The sequence below is a fragment of the Choristoneura fumiferana genome, chromosome 7 (genome assembly GCF_025370935.1).
Source record: "Choristoneura fumiferana chromosome 7, NRCan_CFum_1, whole genome shotgun sequence".
Taxonomy (NCBI): Eukaryota; Metazoa; Arthropoda; class Insecta; order Lepidoptera; family Tortricidae; genus Choristoneura; species Choristoneura fumiferana.
This window is the reverse complement of record NC_133478.1, coordinates 11,386,178-11,410,946: the sequence shown is the minus strand read 5'-3', so window position 1 is coordinate 11,410,946 and position 24,769 is coordinate 11,386,178. Positions and strand designations below refer to the sequence as shown.

At 38.0% G+C, this 24,769-nt stretch overlaps 1 protein-coding gene across 1 annotated transcript; it reads right to left on the bottom strand.

Annotated features, from left to right (window-relative positions):
• Positions 1 to 14: 14 nt before the first annotated feature.
• LOC141429716 (ATP-binding cassette sub-family B member 10, mitochondrial-like) lies at positions 15 to 24,626 on the bottom strand. The gene is made up of 10 exons (XM_074090182.1): positions 24,185 to 24,626; positions 23,783 to 23,989; positions 22,755 to 22,957; positions 20,403 to 20,537; positions 14,444 to 14,590; positions 13,428 to 13,659; positions 12,020 to 12,297; positions 10,943 to 11,044; positions 8,428 to 8,580; positions 15 to 1,015 (listed from the first exon to the last, which is right to left on the bottom strand). The coding sequence occupies exons 1-10, from the start codon at positions 24,540 to 24,542 to the stop codon at positions 728 to 730; spliced, it is 2,103 nt and encodes a 700-aa protein (XP_073946283.1). The 5' UTR covers positions 24,543 to 24,626; the 3' UTR covers positions 15 to 727.
• Positions 24,627 to 24,769: the final 143 nt, after the last annotated feature.

The following is a 24,769-nucleotide window of genomic DNA, read 5'->3' as shown; positions in this document are numbered from 1 at the left end:
ATAAAAACACTACATTAATAACAACAACCATTTTATTTGTTCCAAGGAAACAAAAATAATCCGCTACCCGTTTATAATTTAAGACTAAACATACATTGAACTGTCATAAATAATAATTAGTACATTCACGCCTCTCGCGTTCTGAACACTTTTTTATTATAATTGTAATAAATACAGCCGTCTTTGTTCTATGGAAACATACTTTAAATTAAACTATTGCGAAGAAGATTGCAGCACTATTGTAATTGCTTTCACATTTCTTTGTTCGTAACAGTCAGTAGGTACTTCCAAGGGCAACAAATGATTACAACGATTACTTACCTATTATTGGAAGCAAACAATAAATAAGGACGCAGGTCCTTAAATGTATAATACGATAGGATTTGTTGAGCCCTTATTTAACATATACAATGTACATATTCCAATTCCTCTGCGAAAAATTAAAATAAAACGAGAAAGTACTGTACATAATAAATCAAAAAAATATTTTACCAGCGCAATGTAGTTCGGTAACTGCTATAGGACTTCACAATATTCTGAAAACAACACAACTTGTACACGCCGCCATTAAATCATACAAGCCAACGAACGATTTCCTTCCATCATTGACGTCAATCCAGTTTAAAAAACATTTACAACTAATGTAAAATGAAATTGGAATAAAAAAATATCTGCAATATATCACATTGAATTTTGTATGTAAAATATACAACTTGCGTGTGCACTGTTAAGTGTTTTGCACCTCTCTTTTGTTTTTGGATAAAGTCTGATGCGTGATTAGTTCACGGAATACTCCTCCTGGTTTCGCTATGAGCTCTGCGTAGGGTCCCTGTTCTACTATAGCGCCATTGTCAATGACTGCTACTTCGTCTGCAGATTGTATAGTGCTGAGTCTGTGAGCTATTGTCAGCACGGTTCTGTCTTTGCTGATGTTCTTGAGCGCCTTATCAACTAAGAATTCGGATAACGTATCCAATGCTGAGGTCGCTTCGTCGAGGATCAGGATTTTCGGATTCTGTAACAAAAATTATAATGAGATTAATCGAATAATGTAAACGGAGGAAAGTTATCTGGAGATAAAGTCCTCAGTAAGGCGGTCATTGCGAATAGGGTTGATGAAATGATGACACCACTAATAAATTTACGTACTTTTTATGAGCTACCAAAACACGAGTCTCCCATAGATTTTGTATTGCAATAGCTAGCTATTACGTCACCTATTTACCAACTCAATCGCCTAACGATTTATTTTTATTAAAGCAACTATAAATCTAATTTTGGTGAAAATTTAAAATGAGTCTAATTGTCTGGGCTAAAATAAAACGTTTTTACCGTCGCGTCGCGTCATGGAAATATTGTTTTATGGTGTCATCTACATCTATGTATCTATTTTTAATTTAAACCATTAACCCTGGCAGTTGAATCAATACCGGGATTTGACTAAATTCTCATGGGAATTCCAAAAAAACGTCGTGGTCTTCATTACGTTCCAACAACACTCGTAAAAAAAATCATGGCTCTATATTAGTGATTATTTCTGTCACAGCGCATATTTTCAAACCGCTATCTAAAATAAAAATAAAACCAGTGAAACTTCGGAAAAAAATGAAAGAAGAATATGTAAAGGTACATAGTTGGATCTGGCTGACGAGCGTTTTGCCCGCCCGTTCCAGTGTGTTATGAATATTGATGCATACGATAAATATATGCGTCAACTTCTGATACAAGTAGTTTCTCTTTTAAGTGAAGTATTCATCCTTATATTAGTAGAAACAGTCCATCGTTTGTATGCCTCAATATTCATAACATACTGGAACGGGCGGGCAAAACGCTTGTAAGCCACACACCGTTAGGTATATCAAAATTTTCACCTTCTGATAATTAAAATTAAGAATTAATAAGACTACATTTGATGTTCTACCTACTAGTACATTACTAGTACTACTAGACGAGGCCGGATAAAACGAGTCCAGCAATCCCTGTTCTAGCTGAGGTTTGTATAGTGCTTTTCTCAAACAACGTAAAGAAATATTTCATTCATCTATCCATTCATCCATCCAATCCATCCATGCATCGCATCACATCGCAATATCACAAATGCTTACAGAGTAGTGGTGGTTGGCTGTTTGTAATTTTTCCTTTGTCAGTTTAATGTTAGTAAGCAAATTCAAAAAGTTAGAGCAGCGAACAATAATGGATTTTCATACATACTTCATGGCCTAGACCAAAAAGTTATGTAGGGAGGTGGTAGGGAGCCATAAACCAGAAACTTCGTGTCTCCATTTCGTGACACTAACGCATACATTTCCGAGCATGTTTGAGAAAAAAAATTTAAACGAAAAGATAAATATATATTTGTTTAACACTTAATATATTCTAAAACCATCCCGTAGTTCTGTTGACAGCTGCAACACGTAACGGATCAACTATGAAATGCGTTAATATGTTAACAATCTTATCAGCTGTTATCGTAGTTTTATTTTGGAGAACACGCACTTTAGACTCGTCTACGTATCATCAACAGCAAAGTTATATTGTAAATATGATATGTATAGGTATAGTAATACTATGTATCTGGGTCCAATTGCATAACAAATTACAAGCATTAGTGAACTTCAATACAAAATCGCTAATACTAGCTTGTAATTTTTTATGCAACTGGGTTTACTTGTTGTAACATGTTGCCTGTGTGTCTTAGGTATAATTTTGTCTGTGTTCAGTGTATTGATGCGGAAAATATCAAACATTAAATTTCGTTAACTTAACTTCTACTTCGGGCCGTCTCCCTCACTCTCGTATTAAATAATATAAGCGTCAGCGGGACGGCAAAATACGAAGTTCGAATTTTGCACTTCTTAGTATAGGGCTGGAGGCTATGGAATCGCAGGAGAGACTCAAACACCGCTCATGTTTCGACCGAATTAAAGGTTTTCTCTTCGTCCACAGTGCTAGGCATAGCGGCAGGTTATACCTATTCTACCGTTTTCTGTATGACTTAGCCGCTATGTATGCAACTACGGTATGTGGTTTATGATCATTCTTGAAAAACAACACCACCACGCTTTAGTTCCATGCTTTTGGCAAGACGGACTTGAAGAGCCTCTAAATGACTTTAAGAACCGGTGATCCACTCGCCTTCAAAAGCTCTGACATAATTCCGACCTCTCCTGGCACCTTGTTGTTCTTAAGCTGTTTATGGGCCACTTTAGGTTGGATTTATGTTTTATTATTTGTTTACTTATATGTGTAAGAAGTATTTATTTCTAGACAGGCAGCGGTGTGAAAAATCAACATATTTCAATGCATTTTTGATATATTCCTATTTCGGTAAAAAACCGGTTTTAGGTTGGTGATTTACCGGTAATTTACCGGCCCTTTAAACATGTCGGTTAACCGGTTTGCATTCTCTAGTAAGGGCACCGCCCTACTTATGCCAGCCGGTAGTGAGCCGCGTGCGACATTCATAGGGTTGGCATCGAAAAATAATTTAAACTGACTTAATTTGTGGACTTTGTGTCTAAAAGTGATTATTGATTAACTATCAAACCAACTGAAAACGTCACAATGACGCATTTCTTGACAAAGGTAATAAATAATTAAAAAAATTCACACGTCTTTTTCGGTATGTTTTATACTTGTTTGTTTGGGAATAAAAGCAAGGTTAACGATCGAAAAACATGCTTTTGTGAGTAAATTAATGTAATTCTGTCTAAGATACAACAACAACAAAACATACAACAAAGCTGGGTACTGACCAGCATTGCTAATGCCTAGATTCAGCTCAATCATCAGATCAGCTTGATGGTATCCTATTATTATTATTATCATCCGAACTATGCATAATTGCCAAGTTTCATGTCAGTATTAATAATATGTATGGAGGAGGCCTATGTCAAACAGTGAACGTCCTACGCCTAAATGATGATGTCCAGAGATCGGAATTTTCACGGCATTTTTGATCTGTCATACTGACTTCTCACTTATCGACTCTACCTAAATGATATCGATAATATTTATAATCGCAAAATAATAATCTTAATATCTTTCATAAAGACACTAATGGAACACTTATTAGTAGGGCCCGGAATTTTGCGTGCCGCTTTTTATCAATGTTTTCAACAAATCGATAGTTTTTTTTATTTATGTTGTAACTTTAATAGATAATTGTAAATATATTTTTGCTTGGAATATTATTACTCTAAAATACTTTATATTGGCTATGGTAAGAACTGAAGGAATACAAAATAATATTTTCTCTTTTCTTTTTTCAAAGGGTAGGCAAACAAGCTACCTAACGTTACGTGGTCCCAGAGCAATCTTTTATCAAGTTTATAAAATAAAATAATAATAAATATTTTATAGTAATATAAATATAAAAGTATTCGTAATTATAGTAAGTTCAATAAAGTAATTTAAACGGATTAAAAAAATGAAAAAAGTACGTATCATCGAAAAGTTTGAGGTTTTATTTAATAAAAAAAACTATAGATTTGTCGATAACATCGATAAAAAGCGGTGCTCTCTCCCTACAATCTGTCAATAGCCGCACGCAAAATTCCGGGCCCTACTTATTAGCACTACAACAGACTTTAAATATGAAATTGAATTAAAATTCAACATTTTTTCCCCCATCCGTGCGCTGAAATCAACAACTAGTTTTAAATTTAAATGTAAAAACCATTTCCTAAATGTACAATTGGGAAAATGAATAAGTAGGCACTTATTACTATCTTGAAAATACAAACTGAAATATAGATGCACAGAAAAACCAGAAAAATAAGACCAGCGCTAAATAAAAAAAGAAGAAGAAGTTAAATACAAAAATACCTGTTTTGTTTTTTAGTTTTTTAAGGAGTCAGGTATGTAGCATATTGTTTTTAAATTTTAATAGTAATAGCATTATTCATATTTGCAAAGTATGCTTTTGGCGGTGACTTAAAACAATTCAACTGCACACGATTGAACTGTTTAAGCCGGTGTTGCCTTGCCACATAAGTGATCACCGCCGCCCATGGACACCTACAGCATTATTAGGACTGCGGATGCGTTGCCGGCCTAAAAGTAGGGCTAGAGATGGGAGTGGGAGGGGAGTTGGGCCTCCGGATCTCCCACTCACCGTACGAAACACGCAAAGCTACCTACTATTTCACACCGGTATTCTGTGGGAGTGTGGTACTAACCCGGTCGAGCCGGAGTTTATGGAAACACTAGCTTTTGCCCGCGGCTTCGCCCGCGTGGAATTCGGTTATCGCGCGCTGTTCCCTCGGGAACTGTGCATTTTTCCGCGATAAAAAGTAGCCTATGTCACTCTCTGACCCATAAACTATCTCTATGCCAAAAATCACGTCGATTCGTCGCTCCGTTTCGACGTGAAAGACGGACAGACATACAAACACACACACACTTTCGCATTTATAATATTAGTATGGATTTTCAATTTCTATAGTGCGCGCGCAGGGCCCCTGGCCGAACCGGGGCCCCTAGGCAGTTGCCTATTCTGCCTAATGGTTAGTCCGGCCCTGTGAATGACAGAAAGAAGTGGTGAAAGCGAAACTATTGTCACTAAGTAATAAACGAAGTGAATTGAGTGGACTGAGTTCAGATTCAAATGGTTTGACGTATTGTACCTACATACAGTCGAGTTCATTAACTTGTGAGCAAAAATTTGATCAAAAATATATGAACACGCCTCTACGCCGTTAACAATAGAGTCGTGTTCCAATATTTTTTCTCACAAGTTTATGAATTCGACTGCATACGGCTAGCACGAGTAGCTGCACTCGATTTGTAATAAAAAAAATACTACTTGTAACACGTATTTTCTGACTAATTTAATATGAACGGGCGGATGGGCAAGAGAAAATTGCATGGGTGGAAGTTGGCTAATGGTTAAGAGTAACTAGAAAATAAAATACACTGTATTAGGGTAAACCTCAACAGTGCCTGATCAAAACGAATAGCATTATTCTCCAGTAAAAAAATTGCAACTAAAGGCGAAACAAAGTAGACTGTCATTTTTCTGCAATATGTGTATAGACTTGTATAATTCCTTACCATTTGAGTTGAAGATCCTAGATGGTCAAGAGTTTAAGACAAAAGTTGCTAAATGGCTGTTGAAATATTATTTTTATAGTGTAAAAGAATTCTTAAATCTTGATAAATGACATATAATTAATGAAAAAGTATCAAAACGAAAAAAATATTAAAATTAAAAATTGCAATATACTATATTTTTTATCCTTTTTTCTGATTTTGACATGACATATCTAATTGTTCATAATTAATCGATAGTATACTTTAATTTAATTTACTTAAACAGTTGAAACAATGAGGGCTATCGCGTATGAATTCGCCACTAGAGGCGCTACTGTAGCGAGAGGTCTCCGAAATGTCAAATCTCATAGTTTTTGGGTGAGCTACGCGGGTTTATTTATAATTAGAATAATTTTGTGAATATTTTGCAATATCTGAAATTAATTGTGGCAATATGCGTTCCGGGGCAATGATTGTCTGTGTTTTGAGACAGTTTTGTCTTTTGGAAACCTTTCTTTCCTTTTTCCGAACAAAACGGGGACTATACAACACTGTGGCATGCTCGATATTTTTATGGTACGGTTTTAATGTGTATTAAATATGATTTTAATCTAAACTTTGTTTTCGCGCCCGTAATAACAGACTTTGAAAGCCATACTTAAAAACCTCACGCAACAGTGCGCCATCTGGTGAGACAAAAAACGATAGCCCTCATTATTTAACATTTGCATGTCGTTTTCTGGTCGACTGAATAGTGTGCCACATGTACAACAACATCTTATGTATTCTACTATATTATGATAAAGCATTCTCATTCTCATTTTTCTAACAAAATGGAACGTAAGGGGGATCCAAAAATACATGAAGCGTGGAGAGGGAGAGGGGGTCGAGCCAAACCTCGCCCAATTTCACGTGGAGAACGGGGTAGGGTAGTTAGTAGTAGTAGGGTTTTTTTCGCAAGAAACAATAAGAATCGTGTAAAATAGTGGGAAATCTGAGTTAAATGAAGAAAAAAAAATTTTTGTCCACAAAAATTTACGTTAAAAACTTACTTCCATTAAAAATATGGGTTTTGAAAAATCTCACACGAGGATAGGGGAGGGGGGAGAAGTTCGAGCAAAATATCATATCACGACACCTCACCAAGGGAGAGGGGAGATCGAAAATCGCCAAAATAATAAATATAATTATAATTTGACATTGAATAATAAATTATGGCGTAGAATACTATGGTACTATGTGAGAACCCATTTTAGATAGCTACAAGCCAGCGAAGCGCCTGCCAAAAACAAACTAAGCTATGCATTATTAGCATTCTCTTTGATATTTGGCAGGTTCACAGCAGAAAAGGCACCAGTCACTGAGCGTTGCTCTCGATTAGTTATGTCAATAAGAAACCGACGCACATAGCAACAACGCTAGCCTTGACTGTTCGTAGTAGTCATACTCTTTACCTCTATTGTGCAGTCATTAGTCTATCAATTTTTAAACAAGTTCCTATACAATGAATATGTCGCTAAAGTCGAACTTTAAAGTTGACAGACACGTCTATCGGCATTATTGTTTTATGCCATGCAAACGATTATCAACTTTAAAGTGGTAGACCACATAATTTGGCTGATGGTACATGCGACAAGACTTATTGAAATATTATCATTTGTATTGCCATCCATGAATATATCATTCATCGACGTTTTTGACGCTCCTGCAGACTCGTTTTTTTTTGTGGTTTCATAGATTGTTGGATTACGACACCCACCAGTGAAACGTACCTAATTATTTTCGAAGCACAACCTATACAATAACCTATTACTAGAGCAACGTTTTGCTATAGACTGCCGGAAAAATAGACGTATTATGGCTTGTAGCATAATGTGAATTCAGTTTCATCAAAAGGTCATAAGAAAGAAAGAAATACGCACTTTGTTGTGCCCAATATTGGTGCTGGTGACTGTACAGTCAAGGGCAAAGATATCGACACGGCCAAAGTTGCAGAAATATGTATACACGGCCTTAATGTTAAGTGTATAAAGTCGTGTATACATATTTTTGTAACTTTGGCCGTGTCGATATCTTTGCCCTTGACTGTACACTAACGTTTTTATAATTGAATGGTACAATAATGACATCTTGTATATAGTTTTTAAAAACCTAAATAAAAGGGCGGCCAAATTTTTTTGCGCCCCGGGCTGATACACACACTACGCCACTGATTCTGTCACTCTCCGGGTCACCGAAAACATTAACTTCATGCAACTTCACTTGGCGTTGTGTATTCGCGTTGCACTACTGACATCTGCATCGCTCATGCTAGAAATGAAATAGTACATCTGTTTCGTACATGCAAATATTTCGGTGAATATACCAAGTGAAGTGGCAGCATTCGAAGCGTACCTTGACGATGGCGCGCGCGATGGCGACGCGCTGCTTCTGTCCGCCGCTGAGCTGGCCGCCGCGGGCGCCCACCGCGCGCTCCCAGCCGGCCGGGCTCCGCACCAGCTCGTGCAGGTGCGCCGTACGTGCCGCCGATAACCACGCCGGCACCTCCTGAACACTCACAGAAAGTCAGAACATTCCAGATTGGAATCCTGGCAGGATCGCCATGTGGGGCGGAGGTTTTGGAGGCAATGAGGTTTTCACAGAGGCGAAATATCGCTAGATGGCGTTAGTATCGCGAGCTCCATTTGACGTTTGACGTTTGCTTGTGATCGGCTCATTTAGTTATTTTTCATCACACTTGCTCGTAAACAGTGTCGAAACATGCAGGCTACCTTGGTTGCAACCCCCCAAATAAAACCCTCGACCTTAATGTGCTTGTCATGAAACCCGTGGTCGGTAAATTAGTCATTGCGCGTACACATTTTCTTGTCATGAAGCCCAAGGTCGGTAAATGAGTCCGTGCCCGTACTGATGGTGCTGCGCGCGCTGCTGCAGGACCACATGCACACGCGGCTCAGGCACATGCTGAGGGAGGGGGAGGGCGACGCTGCCAAGAGCGCAGCCTAAGGTATCGCCAATATTTGGAACAATTATATTTTTTCTTTTAGCAATATATAATTTTACTCGCAAATGTGATGAAAAACATTGTATGTCGCACGGGCGGTACTAGAATTACGAACATCGACTCATTAAAGCCCTCAGTCTTCGACTTCGGGCTTCTAATAGACTCTCGTTCGTAATTCCTTATTTACCGCCCTTAAGACACAATGTACTATAACCAATCACGAGCAAACGTCAAACGGACCTCACGATAATAACGCCATCTAGCGATATTTCATCTCCGTGAAAACCCTCATTAATTAAATAGTAGACGCGCAGTGCGCGTGTTGCAGCCGCCGCCGACGCAGAGTCGCGTTGCTCTTAAGAAGAAGAGCTACGAATTAGCCCGAAACATTTCGAGCTAAACTCAATTTAAAACGTGAATTATCTACAATATCATTTACGTCCACTTGCAGGCTTTTTAACACATTCCGTGCCAAGAACCCGCTAGTTCGTAGGCAGTTTTCGCTAGAATGCGGCCGCGAATGTGTTAATCTAGGTTTAAGTGGTCTTAAGTCCTGTCAGATCCATACAAGAACAGTCAGTTTAAGCCTTAAATCGAGATTTTAAAAAGCCTACAAGACGTCCATAATATGAGCGAGTCTCACGGTAGTTTCAGGTTCAAAAAGCACAAGTGTTGCATAAAGACTGAATGTATTAATTGACAAACATTACTTATAAGTACATTATTGTGCGTAAAACTATACTCCTCACAAACAAACACACTATAAATGGCCATGGCCATCCATAATTTACGTCACTCAATGAGGGTTTCTTGACGCGAAATATCGCTAGATGGCGCTAGTATCGAGAGGCCGTTTGACGTTACCACCTTGCTTCCGGTTGGCGCATTTAGTTTTTTTTAGTTTTTTTGCAAGTACAGTCAACAAAAAGTACATTCGGCAAAAAAAACTTGTATTAAAAATGAAATTTTTAACAAAAACTCTCTGTGATAAACGATACGACCGCATCGAGTTTGGACTCGTTCGATTCGTCTTGACGATTACTTTGGTAACCAGGGGCATAAAGTAGTCAGTAAAAAAAAAGCTTATATTAGAAGAATTTTAAGAAAAACTTTTACTGAACTGTTTACTGAACCCTTCATGTACGAGTCCGACTCGCACTTGACCAATTTTTTAATACTCGTAAATGGCTTCTGTCCAACGGGTCAATTTGACCAGCGTGCCGCAATTAGTTATTTCCAATCACAAACGTGACCCAAATGTCAAAGTTGTCTAATGGATCGCGATACTAGCGCCAACTCCAACAAACTGTTTTACAGTTTTTAACCCCCGACGCAAAAAAGAGGAGTGTTATATGTTTGACCGCTATGTGTGTCTGTCTGTCTGTCTGCCTGTCTGTTTATCTGTGTGTCTGTCTGTGGCACCGTAGGCCTTAAGCGGGTGGACCGATTTGAATGCGGTTTTTTTTTATTTGAAAGCAAGTTTTCTAGCGATGGTTCTTAGACATGTTTCATCAAAATCAGTTCAGCCGTTTTTGAGATACTGAACTTTGAAGTGACAAAGTCGGGGGTTTTCCAACTTTTTGTTGGTTAGGTTAGGTTATAATGCGCACTGTAAATATATTATTATGTATGTGCTAATATTAATAAATAAATAAATAAAAAACTGGAATATCACAGAAATCGTTAGGGTTCTTCTTAGATTTTTAGAGCTTCACTATCTCTAAGAACTCTGAGTTCATTTCTCCAAAAATATAACGCGTTTCAAGATTGAATAAGGGACACTAGGTTTTAACTGTAACACGGGGAACTCATTAAGTTAAATAAGTATTTAGTTTCGTCAATTTTGTTTTATATTATCTTCACTTTAGTCTAGCATTATTCTGATAATAGGAAATAATAACTTACTTTATCTTTATCCAATGCCACAATTTTTTCCGTATCCTCCTCTTTATCTAACGATCCATATAAAATGTTATCCTTTATTGATCCACTAAAAAGAACAGGTTCCTGAAACAATAAACTACTTGTTAAATAATTTATTGAATCAGGCGTTACTTTGCGGAGGTCCATATCAATGAACTAAAATAATTTCCTTGCTCTAAGCTAAGCTTATGCAAAATATGCGTGTTCATGCAGTTCCTCCACCTCCACACTGTAAGAACACACACAAATCACACAAACCCATCTATCACCACCACCACACTACGTACGTTACCTATAGTAAGTTCACGGGTGAGCAAGGAAATTATTTTAGTCACTGTATTAAAAACGTCTTAGGTCAACGGCTGTCTATATTTTAGTAGCAACAAAGTTAGCGTCCATGACCATTGACCACCGTCATGTGAATGAGATTTAACCATGGTGATACAATAATGGTGATAAGCAAAAATCTAACACAATATATGAGGCTCATAAAAAAGTGACACTTTAAATAATCACTATTTAGTTACCGCGGGGCCAAATTTCCCCAGACCGTTTCATATACAGTACGATTACAAGGAGTTAACACTTGACAGATGGGGGCGCCTTCAGTCAATTTTCAACTTTGAGGTCATACAAATAAAATAGTTTTTACATAACCTGTCAACGTGGGTAGCGGTATACTAAAAATGGCTTTATTTGTATGACGTCAAAGTTGAAAATTGACTGAAGGCACGCCCATCTGTAAAGTGTTAACTCCAAGTAATCGTACTGTACCTAATCAACTTTATCTTGTTCGTTATTCTGTCCCGTTGTCCAAGAGACAACAGCGATAGAGTTTCTATAAAAAACTGTTATAATATATGCTACTAATATGCTTAGGAGATAGTCCATAAAATAATGGGCTAGCTACGAAATAAAAGTACGCTCGATGAATTTTAACCACAAAAAAACAAAAAGAAACTCGGTTTAAGGAGTTGTCCAGGGGACTTAACCATGGCGACGAGGTACAAGAAAAAGTTGATCGACCCATAACATACGTAGCTAAACAAAATCCATTACCTGGCTAACGAAACCAATATGACTCCTCAGCCAAACAGGGTCCAACTCCTTAATATCCACTCCATCCAACAGCACTCTCCCGCCTTCCGGGTCGTATAGCCTCAATATCAGAGACGCCACAGTACTTTTGCCGCAGCCCGACCTCCCCACGAGGGCTAAGGACTTGCCTGGATGTAGGTGCAAACTTAGACCTTTGAGTAAAGGTGCCCCCTGATAGGAGAATACTATGTTCTCTAATATTATCTCGCCTTTTGGCCGCGTTGCTGGCCGCAGGCCGCCTAGAAAGGTAAGTTTAATCTAAGTAAGGTACTTAGGTAAGGTAAGTAAGGTTTTTAGGTAGGTTAGGTATTTTTTGATTTTCATTAGTTTTTTTTTGTGCTAATCTGTTCATGACTTCGTATCAGTGAAAACCTTTAATTGGCTTTGTTGTCACATGTTTTGTTCAACTTGTAATAGTTAATTTAAACTGTTGGTTTTCGGAATTAAACAATAAAATAAAATAACTACAAATAAGGTACAAATTGAAAACTGCAGTAAAAATAAGTTTTTAGCGAAATGAAAACCACTTTTAATCAAAAATCGGGAAGACGAATTTGTAAACTTTTATAATGATACCTATACCTAATTATTGCACATCGACTGTGCGCATGATAAACCCTTATTTAAACGATAAAATAATTATCGAGCAAAACACGCTCGCTTCTCTTACCGTGCAATTAGGGCACAGTATTTGCATGTTTACTTAAACACTATCTTGTGATTAGCTAACAAGTCGAGTTCATTTTGAGTTTTAAATTATTGTCATAAATGGGAGATAATATTTAAACCACCGGCAAAGGTTATCTGTTTTATTGCCACGTGCATACACAATGCACTTTAACTCTGCCATCCTAATCCGAACTAGCGTTTACATAGCGTCGCTACTTTAAAAAAAGTTCATACCTTAAAATCTATATTTTATCTGATTTGCCTCAATCAATAATTGATTATTTCAAGGGTCAATTTTGCTGACGTAATACTTTGAGACACGATTTTTTTTACAAAGTAGTGACAATAGGTGGTTGGTAAGGTATACCTATATATTTTTCATCACAAGCATCTCCAGTTATTGACACAACGTACGCCTAGAGAGAATGACATTCGCGTTGCAGAGCTGAGCGAGTAGTTAGCTAATGGGTTAAGAAACAAACATCTCAATGTTTCTATCCCTTGACAAGTTCGTACGTGATACTCGGTAGAACCCTGTTGCAGTCAGCATTCGCCGCACTCATAAAAAAACTTGATACAGGCAGCAGAGTCTCCCTGCGACAGGGTTCTACCAAACGTCAAGCACGAACTTATCAACATGTACTAGCAGTTTCTTCTTCAAATGTTAAAGACAATCTTCTACAATCTATGTATAACTAACCTGTAGCCGGTATAGTTGGCTGTCTATCAATGATCTCCCAAAGCCTGGTGGCCGCTCCCAGGCCCTTGTTCATCTCCGTATAGAAACTGCTCAGTCCTCCAATACTAATGCCCACGTACGCCGCATACAGAAGGAAAGAGGTCAGGTTGCCGACGGTCAACTGTTCCGTCGCCACCATGCCCCCGCCGTAGTATAAGACTAGGATTATAATTGTGTTGCCGGATAAACCCGTCTGTGGAGAGAGTTATTGTTACGAGGTAAGTAAATCTAAAGCCACGTACGCAGTATGCTAACCGCGCGGTTTTAGCGCGCCGTCTCTTTCTCAAGCACTCAAGCGATACCTTGAAGAGTGACGGCGCGGTTAACCGCGTAGTGCGTACGTGGCCTTAAAGAAATACCTAGGAATAGGGCTATGGCTAAGAAATAATTTGGACAATAATAGTTGGGATTAATAAAAAATGCCTTAATAGTAAATAAATAAAATTTATAGGTAGTTTTAAGTGACGGTTAAAGGCTGTAAAATATTTGTGGATAGTTTGATTGAGAATAACAAAGTGGGTACCTGGGAATCTCTCTATAATAACAAATTTAAGTGTTTGTTTCGGTTCATTACTTTAACATCTGGTAGCATGTGGTAAACAGTTGTATTGCTCTGTGGATGAACTCTGGTTGAGTTCGAAACGCGTCAGTGTAGTGTGGTGGTGGTGAGAGATGGGTTTTTGTAATTTGTGCGTGTTCTTATAGTGTGGAAGTGGAGGAGATTCATGAACACCCATTTGTTGCACAGACGTACAGATGTAGTGAATGATATTTTGTCTTTTATAATAATTTGTGTGTGAAATACGAAGGCAAAACATTATTTACCATATCTCTATCTTTATCGTAAGGTCGCGGGTGAGCAAAGTACTTAATTGTTTTTAGCTCCTTGATATGAACCTCCACAAAGTAACGCTTGATTCAATTAATTTATGATTTATATGTTTACACATAGAATGTATCTCATAAATCAGACTTACCAAGCCATAGAAACTTCCCACAGCAAGCGATTCCTTGTATGCCAACTGTAAAAGTTTCTCTATCCGCTGACTGTAGGACTCTGCCTCTGCTTTTTCTTTACTAAAAGCTTTCACCGTCTTTATGTTTGATATTTTTTCTTCTGCAAGCTAAATAAAATCATATTCAATAGTGGTTATACGCATATCACTAGAATGTGTATTGAAACTCTGTGAGGTAACTTTTCTTTTAGTAAATAATGTCTGCAATGCGACTAAATATATGTGCTGTTATATTTGAGCAGTAATATAGAACATCGTGAACGTCGTAGAACGTCCGTGGGGTGGCCGGACAAGAATAGCTCCCCCCCATCTCATTCCGTTGGGTGTCGTAGAAGGCGACTAAGGGAAAAATCCAGAAGACGGGCAGCAGCGTCTTCTGCGTAAACCATCAGCAAACACTGCGATCCCCAAGCCGCCTGCCAAGCGTGGGGATTATGGCAACCCCCCCCGCCCCAAATAAAAAATGATAGGTACAAATAAGCCGCGGCCCCTAGTCCCCGGCAGCTCCTTTATCCCTGGCCTTGGTAGCGGGCCAGGTAACGGAGGAGCAAGGGGTGCGAAGAATCTCCGGGTGACTCCTCGCTACCATCCCACCGGACATTGGCCCTGGCCACGCACAACATTCGCACGCTGAGGACAGATGAGAAACTCATTGAGCTGGAGGAAGAATTGAGTAGTTTGCGTTGGGACATCATGGGATTATCGGAAGTCCGACGAAAGGGGCAGGATACGATAATCCTGGAGTCTGGCAACATGCTCTTCTTCCGGGAAGGAGACCGAAAGTCTCAGGGTGGTGTCGGGTTTCTCGTCCGCAAGTCCCTCATTAATAACGTGGTAAAAGTCGATAGTGTGTCGAGCAGGGTAGCATACCTGATACTCAGAATCACCGATAGGTATTCGTTGAAGGTTATCCAGGTGTATGCGCCAACCTCGACACACCCTGACGATGAAGTAGAGGCTATGTATGAAGAAATCTCTCAAGCCATACATTCCTCCGAGACATATTTCACCGTTGTTATGGGGGACTTCAATGCTAAGGTGGGCACTCAGAATGGCGATGAGTTGAGAGTGGGGCCGTACGGTTATGGGCAGCGGAACCAAAGGGGCCAGCGGCTGGTCGACTTCTTGGAGAAGGAGGAGCTCTACGTAATGAACTCCTTTTTCCAGAAGCGACCATCCAGGAAGTGGACGTGGATCGGCCCCGATGGTTCAGTCAGAAATGAGATTGACTTCATTATGACGACCAAGAAGCGAATATTCAGTGATGTCTCTGTGATCAACAGGGTGAAAACCGGAAGTGATCATCGTATTGTCAGAGGCACACTGAATATTAATGTGAAGCTAGAACGGTCACGTCTTGTGAAGTCCACGCTCCGTCCTTGTCCTGCCCAAATCCAGAACCCCGAAAGCTTTCAACTCTTATTGCATAATCGCTTCCAGTGCCTAGCCGAATGCAAAACAGCGGACGAGATCAACAACGGGCTGGTAGAAACTGTTCAGGCCGTGGGTCCCAGTTCTTCAAGGCTCCGCGCCGGAAAAGACCTCAGAAGCTCTCCAATGAAACCATTAAATTAATGGAACTTCGGAACGAGATGAGGCTGCAATCTTCAACTGACATGTCGGAATATGGCAGACTTAATAGGCGAATCTCAAAATCCATGCGACACGATGTGCGTGCCTTTAATACTGCACGTATTAAGGAAGCAATTGAGCGGAACCAGGGCTCTAAAGTGTTTGCAAAGAATTCGTCTATTGGGAAAAGCCAAATGACTAAGTTGAAGATCGACGATGGCAGTATCATCTCATCGAAACCGGAGTTGTTGAGAGAGCTTGAAAGGTTTTACGAACAGTTATATGCCTCGACACAGAAGCCCGTTGTAGGTGCAGCTCAAGATACCAGAGCTAAACTAACCCGTCATTACACTGAAGACATCCCAGATATCAGCCTGTACGAGATTAGAGTGGCTCTCAAACAACTTAAAAACAACAAGGCTCCGGGGGATGACGGAATCACGACAGAACTTCTGAGAGCGGGTGGTAAACCGGTACTTGTAGTCCTCCAGAGGTTATTTAATTCCGTCATACTCGAGGGTACCACGCCGGAAGCATGGCACAGGAGTGTGGTGGTGCTCTTCTTCAAAAAAGGCGACAATACCTTATTGAAGAACTATAGACCCATCTCACTCCTTAGTCATGTATACAAGTTGTTTTCGAGGGTCATTACGAATCGTCTCGAGCGAAGATTTGATGATTTCCAGCCTCCCGAACAAGCTGGATTCCGTAAAGGCTTTAGCACCATAGACCACATTCACACGCTCCGCCAGATTATACAGAAGACCGAGGAGTATAATCGGCCACTATGTTTAGCGTTTGTGGACTATGAAAAAGCCTTCGATTCAATCGAGACCTGGGCTGTACTGCAGTCCCTTCAGCGATGCCATATTGACTATAGATACATCGAGGTGTTAAAGAGTTTGTACAGCAGCGCCACTATGTCGATCCGGTTGCAGGACGAGAGTACACAACCAATCCAACTGCAGCGAGGTGTGAGACAGGGAGACGTTATTTCTCCGAAACTGTTCACAAATGCGTTGGAGGACGTTTTCAAGCTCTTGGACTGGAACAGGTTCGGCATCAATATCAACGGCGAGTACATCACCCATCTTCGTTTTGCCGATGATATAGTCATAATGGCGGAGTCGCTGGAGGAGCTCAATACTATGCTCAGTGACCTCAGTATCGTCTCCCAACAGGTGGGTCTTAAGATGAACATGGACAAGACTAAAATCATGTCAAATGTCCATGTCACACCCGTGCCGGTTATCGTTGGGAGCGATGTACTCGAAGTTGTTGACCACTATGTTTACCTTGGACAAGTTGTCCAGTTGGGTAGGTCCAACTTCGACAAAGAGGTCGCCCGAAGAATCCAACTCGGATGGGCAGCGTTCGGGAAACTTCGTGATGTCTTCTCGTCCAATATTCCGCAGTGCCTGAAGACTAGAGTCTTCGACCAGTGTGTGTTGCCAGTGATGACTTATGGCGCTGAGACGTGGTCCTTAACTGTTGGCCTCTTAGAGAGGCTCAAAGTCACGCAACGAGCTATGGAGAGAGCTATGCTTGGAGTTTCTTTGCGCGATAGAATCCGGAATACGGAAATTCGTCGAAGAACTAAAGTCACTGACATAGCTGGAAAAATATGCAAATTGAAGTGGCAATGGGCAGGCCACATCGCTCGAAGAACAGATAACCGTTGGGGGAGAAAAGTCCTCGAGTGGCGACCACGAACCGGAAGACGAAGCGTTGGCAGGCCTCCCACCAGGTGGACTGACGACATCGTGAGAGTGGCGGGAAACCGGTGGATGCAAGTGGCAAGTTGTCGTTCATTGTGGCGTTCTAAGGGGAGGCCTTTGTCCAGCAGTGGACGTCTTCGGGCTGATGATGATGATGATGATGATAGAACATCGAGCATTTACCGTTTCTAGGGTTCCATAGTCAACTAGGACCCTTATAGTTTCGCTGTGTCTGTCCGTGGTTAAGCTCAGAGACCGTTAGTACTAGAAAGCTGTAATTTGGCATGAATATACATATAACTCACGCCGACAGTGGTAAAATAAAAAAACTAAAAATATATATTTTTAGGTTTCCTCCTATAGACGTAAACTGGGGGTGATTTTTTTTCTCGACACCCTGTAGTGTCTACTGTATAATACTAGTGTGATGTATCGTTGGATAGACTTTTTAAAACCATTTTTCGATTTAGAGATCTGTTTGCGAAATATTCAGCTTAGAGAGAATTATTAGCAGTTTATGAGTAAATAACAACCTAAGGTATAAAATACATATACCTAAACGTGGAAGATTCCGTACACAATACGAAGTCCTTAGAAAAAAAAAGCGGCCACGTGCGAGTTGGACTCGCCCATGAAGGGTTCCGTAGCAGCAAGTAACATAATATAAAAGTTTCCTTTACTTTACGATTTATGGCGTATTAAAAAAACTACTTACTAGATCTCGTTCAAACCAATTTTCGGTGGAAGTGCATGATATACATCATATTTTTTTTTAGTTTTATCATTCTCTTATTTTAGAAGTTACAGGGGGGGGGCACACATTTTACCACTTCGGAAGTGTCTCTCGCGTAAACTATTCAGTTTAGAAAAAGTAATACTAGAAACCTCAATATAATTTTTGAAGACCTATCCATATAGATACCCCACACATATGGGTTTGATGAAAAAAAAAAAAGTTTCAGTTCTAAGCATGGGGCACCCCCAAAATTAAAGTTTTTTTTTCTATTTTTGTGTGAAAATCTTAATGCGGTTCGCAGAATACATCTACTTACCAAGTTTCAACAGTATAGTTCTTATAGTTTAGGAAAAAAGGCTCAGGCCTGAAATATCCGTTTTCCTAAAATGTATTTTTCGCAAAACGTCTGCTTTTCAGAATGTCAACACGTCTTTTGCATAATGTCAGCTTCTCAAAATGTCAGCTATTTAAAATTGCCTGTCTCCAAGAATGACAGTTTTTGTATAATGTTCGCTTTTCAGAAAAGTCTTATTCCCAAAATGTCTCCAATCATGGTCTTCAAATTTCATCTAAACGTCATTATTCATTAAAGTGGTCTTGAATGCCAGTAATATTATATTAGTTATAGATATTTTTGTTATCAAAAGAGTAAACTATGCAAACAATAAAATTAAACCTTTTACATTTAGAACACTGATTTGAAAATAAAGCCGACATTTTGGGAAAACAAGACTATATAGCTTTATTTAAAAAAGTGAACATAACGGGAAAGCAGAAATTATGGAATGCTAATATTATAGGAATGTAACATTATGAATAGACGACTTCCTGAGATTGTAAACTGAAATAGCAGTCATTTGAGAAAGTTGACAAAATAGAAGTGCTAACATTGTGAAAAGGCAGACGTTTGAAATTGTACATTTTAGGAAAACAGACATTTCAGGCCTGACGAAAAAGTGGCTGTGACATACAGACGGACAGACAGACAGACATGACGAATCCATAAGGGTTCGTTTTTTGCTATTTGGCCAGGTATTACTGGACTCGGTAAAAAGTTCGAAGAAAATTTACTGTCGTTTCCCTTGAATACTCGCTGGAACGCTCGCTAAAATGCTCGCTACAACACCTATTTATTTTGTGATTCTATTATAGTCTAAGATCCGAACTTGAAAAGATCTTCACCGGTCTGATAATAGAATGAAATGTATTTTATAATAAATTTAGTATTTTAGAAAATATATTAGAAATGGATTTTCTAAAAACATCCTGGACAGGCTATTTTAACTATTAAAAAAAAAGGATTTTTTATAAATTTTGTTGCATCATCGAGATTAATAAGAAAATTTATATTAACTTAAAGTATAAAACCTATAAATATGTAGACGTTTGGGTTTGCTATTGTTTACCTGTGAGGAACTACTGGGTTGCCAGGTATAATTCAAATAGTTATATTGATGCCCGTTACTTTCACTTGATTAGATAATAGAACAAATTTATATCAACGTAAGCGCTGTTTATTGTGAACACGTTGATATAGGGTTGTTTGCATTTAATTAAAAATCATTAAAAAAAAATTGCCTGTCTAGGATTTTTAGCAAAATCATTTCTAACATATTTTCTAAAATAAATTTATTGTAAAAATACATTTCATCCTATTATCAGACCGGTGAAGATCTTTTCAAGTTCGGATCTACTACTATTACCTGTAATGTAACATTCGATGGAATGCTTATTACAAGTAAAAGCTCAAGTGTATCAGCACGTAAAACTAGTGTTAGTTTTTCCAATTTTCATAAGAGCTTTTCATGGCATGAAAAGAATAAAAATACTTTTACTTTAACCTTGATCTGATTAGTGTAAAATATGCACTTAAAAATATATTTTCCTGTATTACCTCACTAGTTTCAGCCAAGCTGTCCTGTAGTTGCCTCGTGATGCCTCTGACGAATCGCCCATAGATCACAGCCAGAACCGATACAGGTGGCACTACGCATAGCCCGATCAACGCCAGCGATGGAGACATGTAGAACTGTAAAAAAAAAAACATTAAGTTTTTAGGGCAGGCTCTAACAACGCCTTGACGGAATTTTTCTCTTTCCTGTACAAGCATTCGTCAATTGAGGTTGTTTATTTTTTTACAAATCGAATACCATTTCGAGATACATTTCTAAGTTGTTTTCTGTGGTTATCAAAGTGTTTAATCCCTAGGAATGTATTGATTAGTATTTTATTTTTCATTTTATTTGAACTGTTGTCATCATCATCATCATCAGCCAAATGTCTGCTAGACAAAGATCTCCCTCCACCAAAGAATTCCACACAAACAGTGGAACAAATTGTTGTCAAGCCACTTATAAATCGAGGGTATTCTGGCAGAACCGGATAAGTGCACAATATTTATTTACTTATACGGTTTTGCTATATAAATAAAGCAGAAAAATTGAGTGTGCCTATGTATGCAACTATTTTTTTTTAAATTGCACTTATTCTGTTTTGCCAGAATACCCTCGAAATATGATCATATCCCAAAGACTTGTAACAGCTAGAAATAAATACTCTCGACTAAGGTAGATAAGATCCTTCTTAATATTAAAATTCAATATTAATAATTAAATATTTGGCTCAAGTTTCATATTACTTATAACTTAATTACCGATATTACTTGGACTATTTACCTAACAGTTGGTAACATACTTGTATAGGTACCAGGAACATATAAGTGCAGTGCAGAGTGAAGATAATTATATAATTCAAGGCAAATAAAATCGTTGGTATTTTATAATATTAAGGGGCTGTATCACCACCCATTGATAAATTTTATTTGATTGATAAATGTGAAGCTGACTCCATCTATTCAACAAAACAAACAGAGACGGCATCACATTTATCCGTCAAATAAATTTAATCAATGTTAGTGAAACAGGGGGTAAAACTTGTTACTGATCATCCTGATAAAAAACCCTGTATATAACAGATAACAGAGATAATATACAGAACTTGTCGCTCGGACGAAAACACGAGTTTTCCCAGAGATAAGACCAAGCTAGATCAATAATTGTTTGGCCTCAAAACCCCAAAAGCAATTTCATTCAAATCTACAAAAAGTTGTCAGTTTAAAGGTATTAGATTAGATGAATAATGTTAACCCTTATCATTAATTTATAATAACATTTAATTCATTTAAATGAAGTAGCAATATCTCTGTGCCTGAATTTAGTTTTTTGGTATTTTTCTTAATTTTCACAGGTCACTTAAAGCAGTCCAGTGATAAAATATTGAAAAACATAAATGCTATCAAATAAAAAGATAATGCTGCATGACCTTGCAATACCAAATTAAACTAAACTTAACCTGACTATACTAAAGTCACTACTTCATAATTATTTCATTTATTTATTTCTCTGAATAATACAAGTGTGGCATAACATTTTTCGTTGATCTCTTAATGCATATAGACTCATACTGACTAAAATACATAGATTATCTAATATCTAACTAGTTAGTATTAACGAGCGAGGAGGAGTTGTTAGGTAGAACTGCGACCCTCAGTGCGCGAGCCGAGCGAGCGAAGCGAGCGTGCCGCGGCAGTGGCCGGCGAAGTGCCAGAACCAAACTTTTTTTGCGAATACTTGTATGATGAATATGTTTGTAGTAGGTACTTGAGTCTTGGATTTTGTATGTATTTATATATGTATATTATTATTATTATTATTTTTTTCGTGAGAGTAGCGGGAAACCGGTGGATGCAAGTGGCGAGTTGTCGTACATTGTGGCGTTCTAAGGGGGAGGCCTTTGTCCAGCAGTGGACGTCTTCGGGCTGATGATGACGATGATGAATTTTTAAATAATATGTAGGTAACCGTTTTTATATGATTTAGTGATTCAATTTAGGTGACAGATCTACTATTTTAGGAACAAATATTATTTATTAGGTCGCCGAAAACGCATTTATAAGGTGATCAATAAAATCATACCCTATATCAATTAGCTGTAAATGATTTCTGTTACTCATTAACGCAGGTATTATTACGCTCAACAAATGTAAGCAATTATATTTCAATTGCTTTTACATCCAGAAACTTCTGTCCTTTACAAGCAAGAGTTCAATATAGTATTCTATGACTTCCTGCTTCCCATTAGGCTGATTTAGTTATATATTTGGTATATTTAAAGCCTACTTAAAATAATATATAAAAAATAGCATACAAATTTTTGTCACAATAAAATATCAGACAACATTGTTTACCATCATACCAGTCCCTGCTCCGACCATGAATAGTGACCGAAGTCCATCGCTGACATTCTGACTGAGGTTACGTCCAACCAACTGTGTGTCAGCTGACAGACGGTTCACAAGTTCACCAGTTGATGTTTTACCAAACCACGCTGGCTCTTGTCGCAGTATTGCACCATATACTTGCTTGCGTAGCGCTTGCGTCATTCTTTGGCCTAAAGGAACATAATTACGTATTAGTTGAGGAAGTTTGACCATTACCTAATGGTAGTATTAAAAATTAGCCACTAATAATTCAGTGGGTAATTTAACAGTTCTTAGGGAAGTTTGTAAAGAGGTCATGCAGTGTATACATTTAATTGATATAGTATTTCATAGTTAAACTATTATAAAAAAAATTGCATAGCCTATTGTTCATGCAACTGTTGTAAAATAGAATTAAATGATCACATTTTTTACTGCAGACAATTAAATTTTAAAGTTTATAAACTTTTCTTGCATGGCTCAGAGATTTTTGCTTGTGTCAAAAATCATGTTAACCTGCTTTAAAAGCATGCAATCAATTATAGAAATATAATATGATAATTCAGATCAATTGACTCAGTATCAAACAAAGTTATATTGTTGGCAACTATATTATGACTATAAACATTAAAACAACAAAGTATGGGCTATGCTGGGATTTGAACATAGGATAACTAGCTTTTTAATCAGAGTCAGTAACAAAAATGGGTGCAATCAGATAACTATGAATGACTACTGTCAATAGTGGAATAACATAAGGTCTTTCTATGCTATGTCAAAGGTCATGTGGACAAACACCCCAGCAGCAGCTGAAGATCTATTACATTTGGCTCCCTAACGCTATGCAGTTAGTATGGAAAACTGGATTCTTGTGTTACAAAACCAAATGTAAATCATTCTCAAACACAGTATTTTGATCATTTAGGCAGCTATTCAATCAAGATTTAGCCCGAGATCCATAAACTGACTAAAACACCCCTTACTGTTGTGGAAATTATGCAACTAGTAATAATTACCAGATATTGACATAAGATACACTCTGCCGAAGTTGCACAGCCCTCCAATGAGGAAAACTCCACACAGCATCAAACACAGTGTGTCCAGTTTTTCCCGAGCAGCACCCAAATCGCTTGTGCTGCTGTAGATAATATCAAGTACTTTTCCAAGTGAGAATGGTATTGCCATTGTGACACTGGACGATATGATGAGGAAGCCAATAGCACCTAAAAGTTTATATACAAAGATTTCAATGGTTAGATAAATTAATATCTCATTATATCTATAGGCATTTTCTTTAATTTAATTAAAAATATAATATAAGGGTATTTTTTTATAACATTAATTTTATTTAAAAAAAATGTAATTACATTTTTATTTAACTGGGTAAATATAAATAATAGAACATTTCAACATGTTACCTGTAAGAGTCCATTTTTCGGGTGCTGCTAATCCAAACAACCGCTTTAGTTCTGAAGTCTTTAACTTTACGTTAATTTTCTCAGAGGGAGCAATCGCAGCCTTATCTTTTACGGTTTCAACGGGTGTATTATTGTTCTTGACTTCGACTTGACTTGAGAAATACCTTGCTCTAGTGTGAAATAAAACATTTTTTGAACTCCTTTCGTAATAATTCCTGAGGACTGGGACCTTGTGAGAGAAATATAACCTGTATCCACACTGATGACATGAATGCCTAGCAATGGGAACGCGAAACAATAAATTTGCACGCCTACTAGATATTTTTACGTCCAAATTAACGAGTAGTCGCTGTAGCATTTTTTAAAATTTAAAACTTTATTCGAAACGAAAATAAATAATTTCTCCCTGTCATGTCGTTTGTCAAATGTTATCTGTCACGACTGTCAGCAGGCATGTCATGAATACTATTTTTTTTAATGTACATAACGAAATGCATTGAGCTTGATTCAAACATTTTTGCCAAATATTTTATAAAACCGTGATATAAATAAATAAGTAGGTATTGAGGTTTTTACAAATATAGT

Coding starts and splice junctions, on each gene's coding strand:
- LOC141429716 (XM_074090182.1), bottom strand. CDS start 24,542: ATGCTACAGCGACTACTCGTTAATTTGGACGTAAAAATATCTAGTAGG. Junction 14,591..20,402: donor GCTTGGCTGAAACTAGTGAG/GTAATACAGGAA, acceptor GATTTTATTTAG/CTTGCAGAAGAAAAAATATC. Junction 12,298..13,427: donor GCCAACTATACCGGCTACAG/GTTAGTTATACA, acceptor TTACCTTTCTAG/GCGGCCTGCGGCCAGCAACG.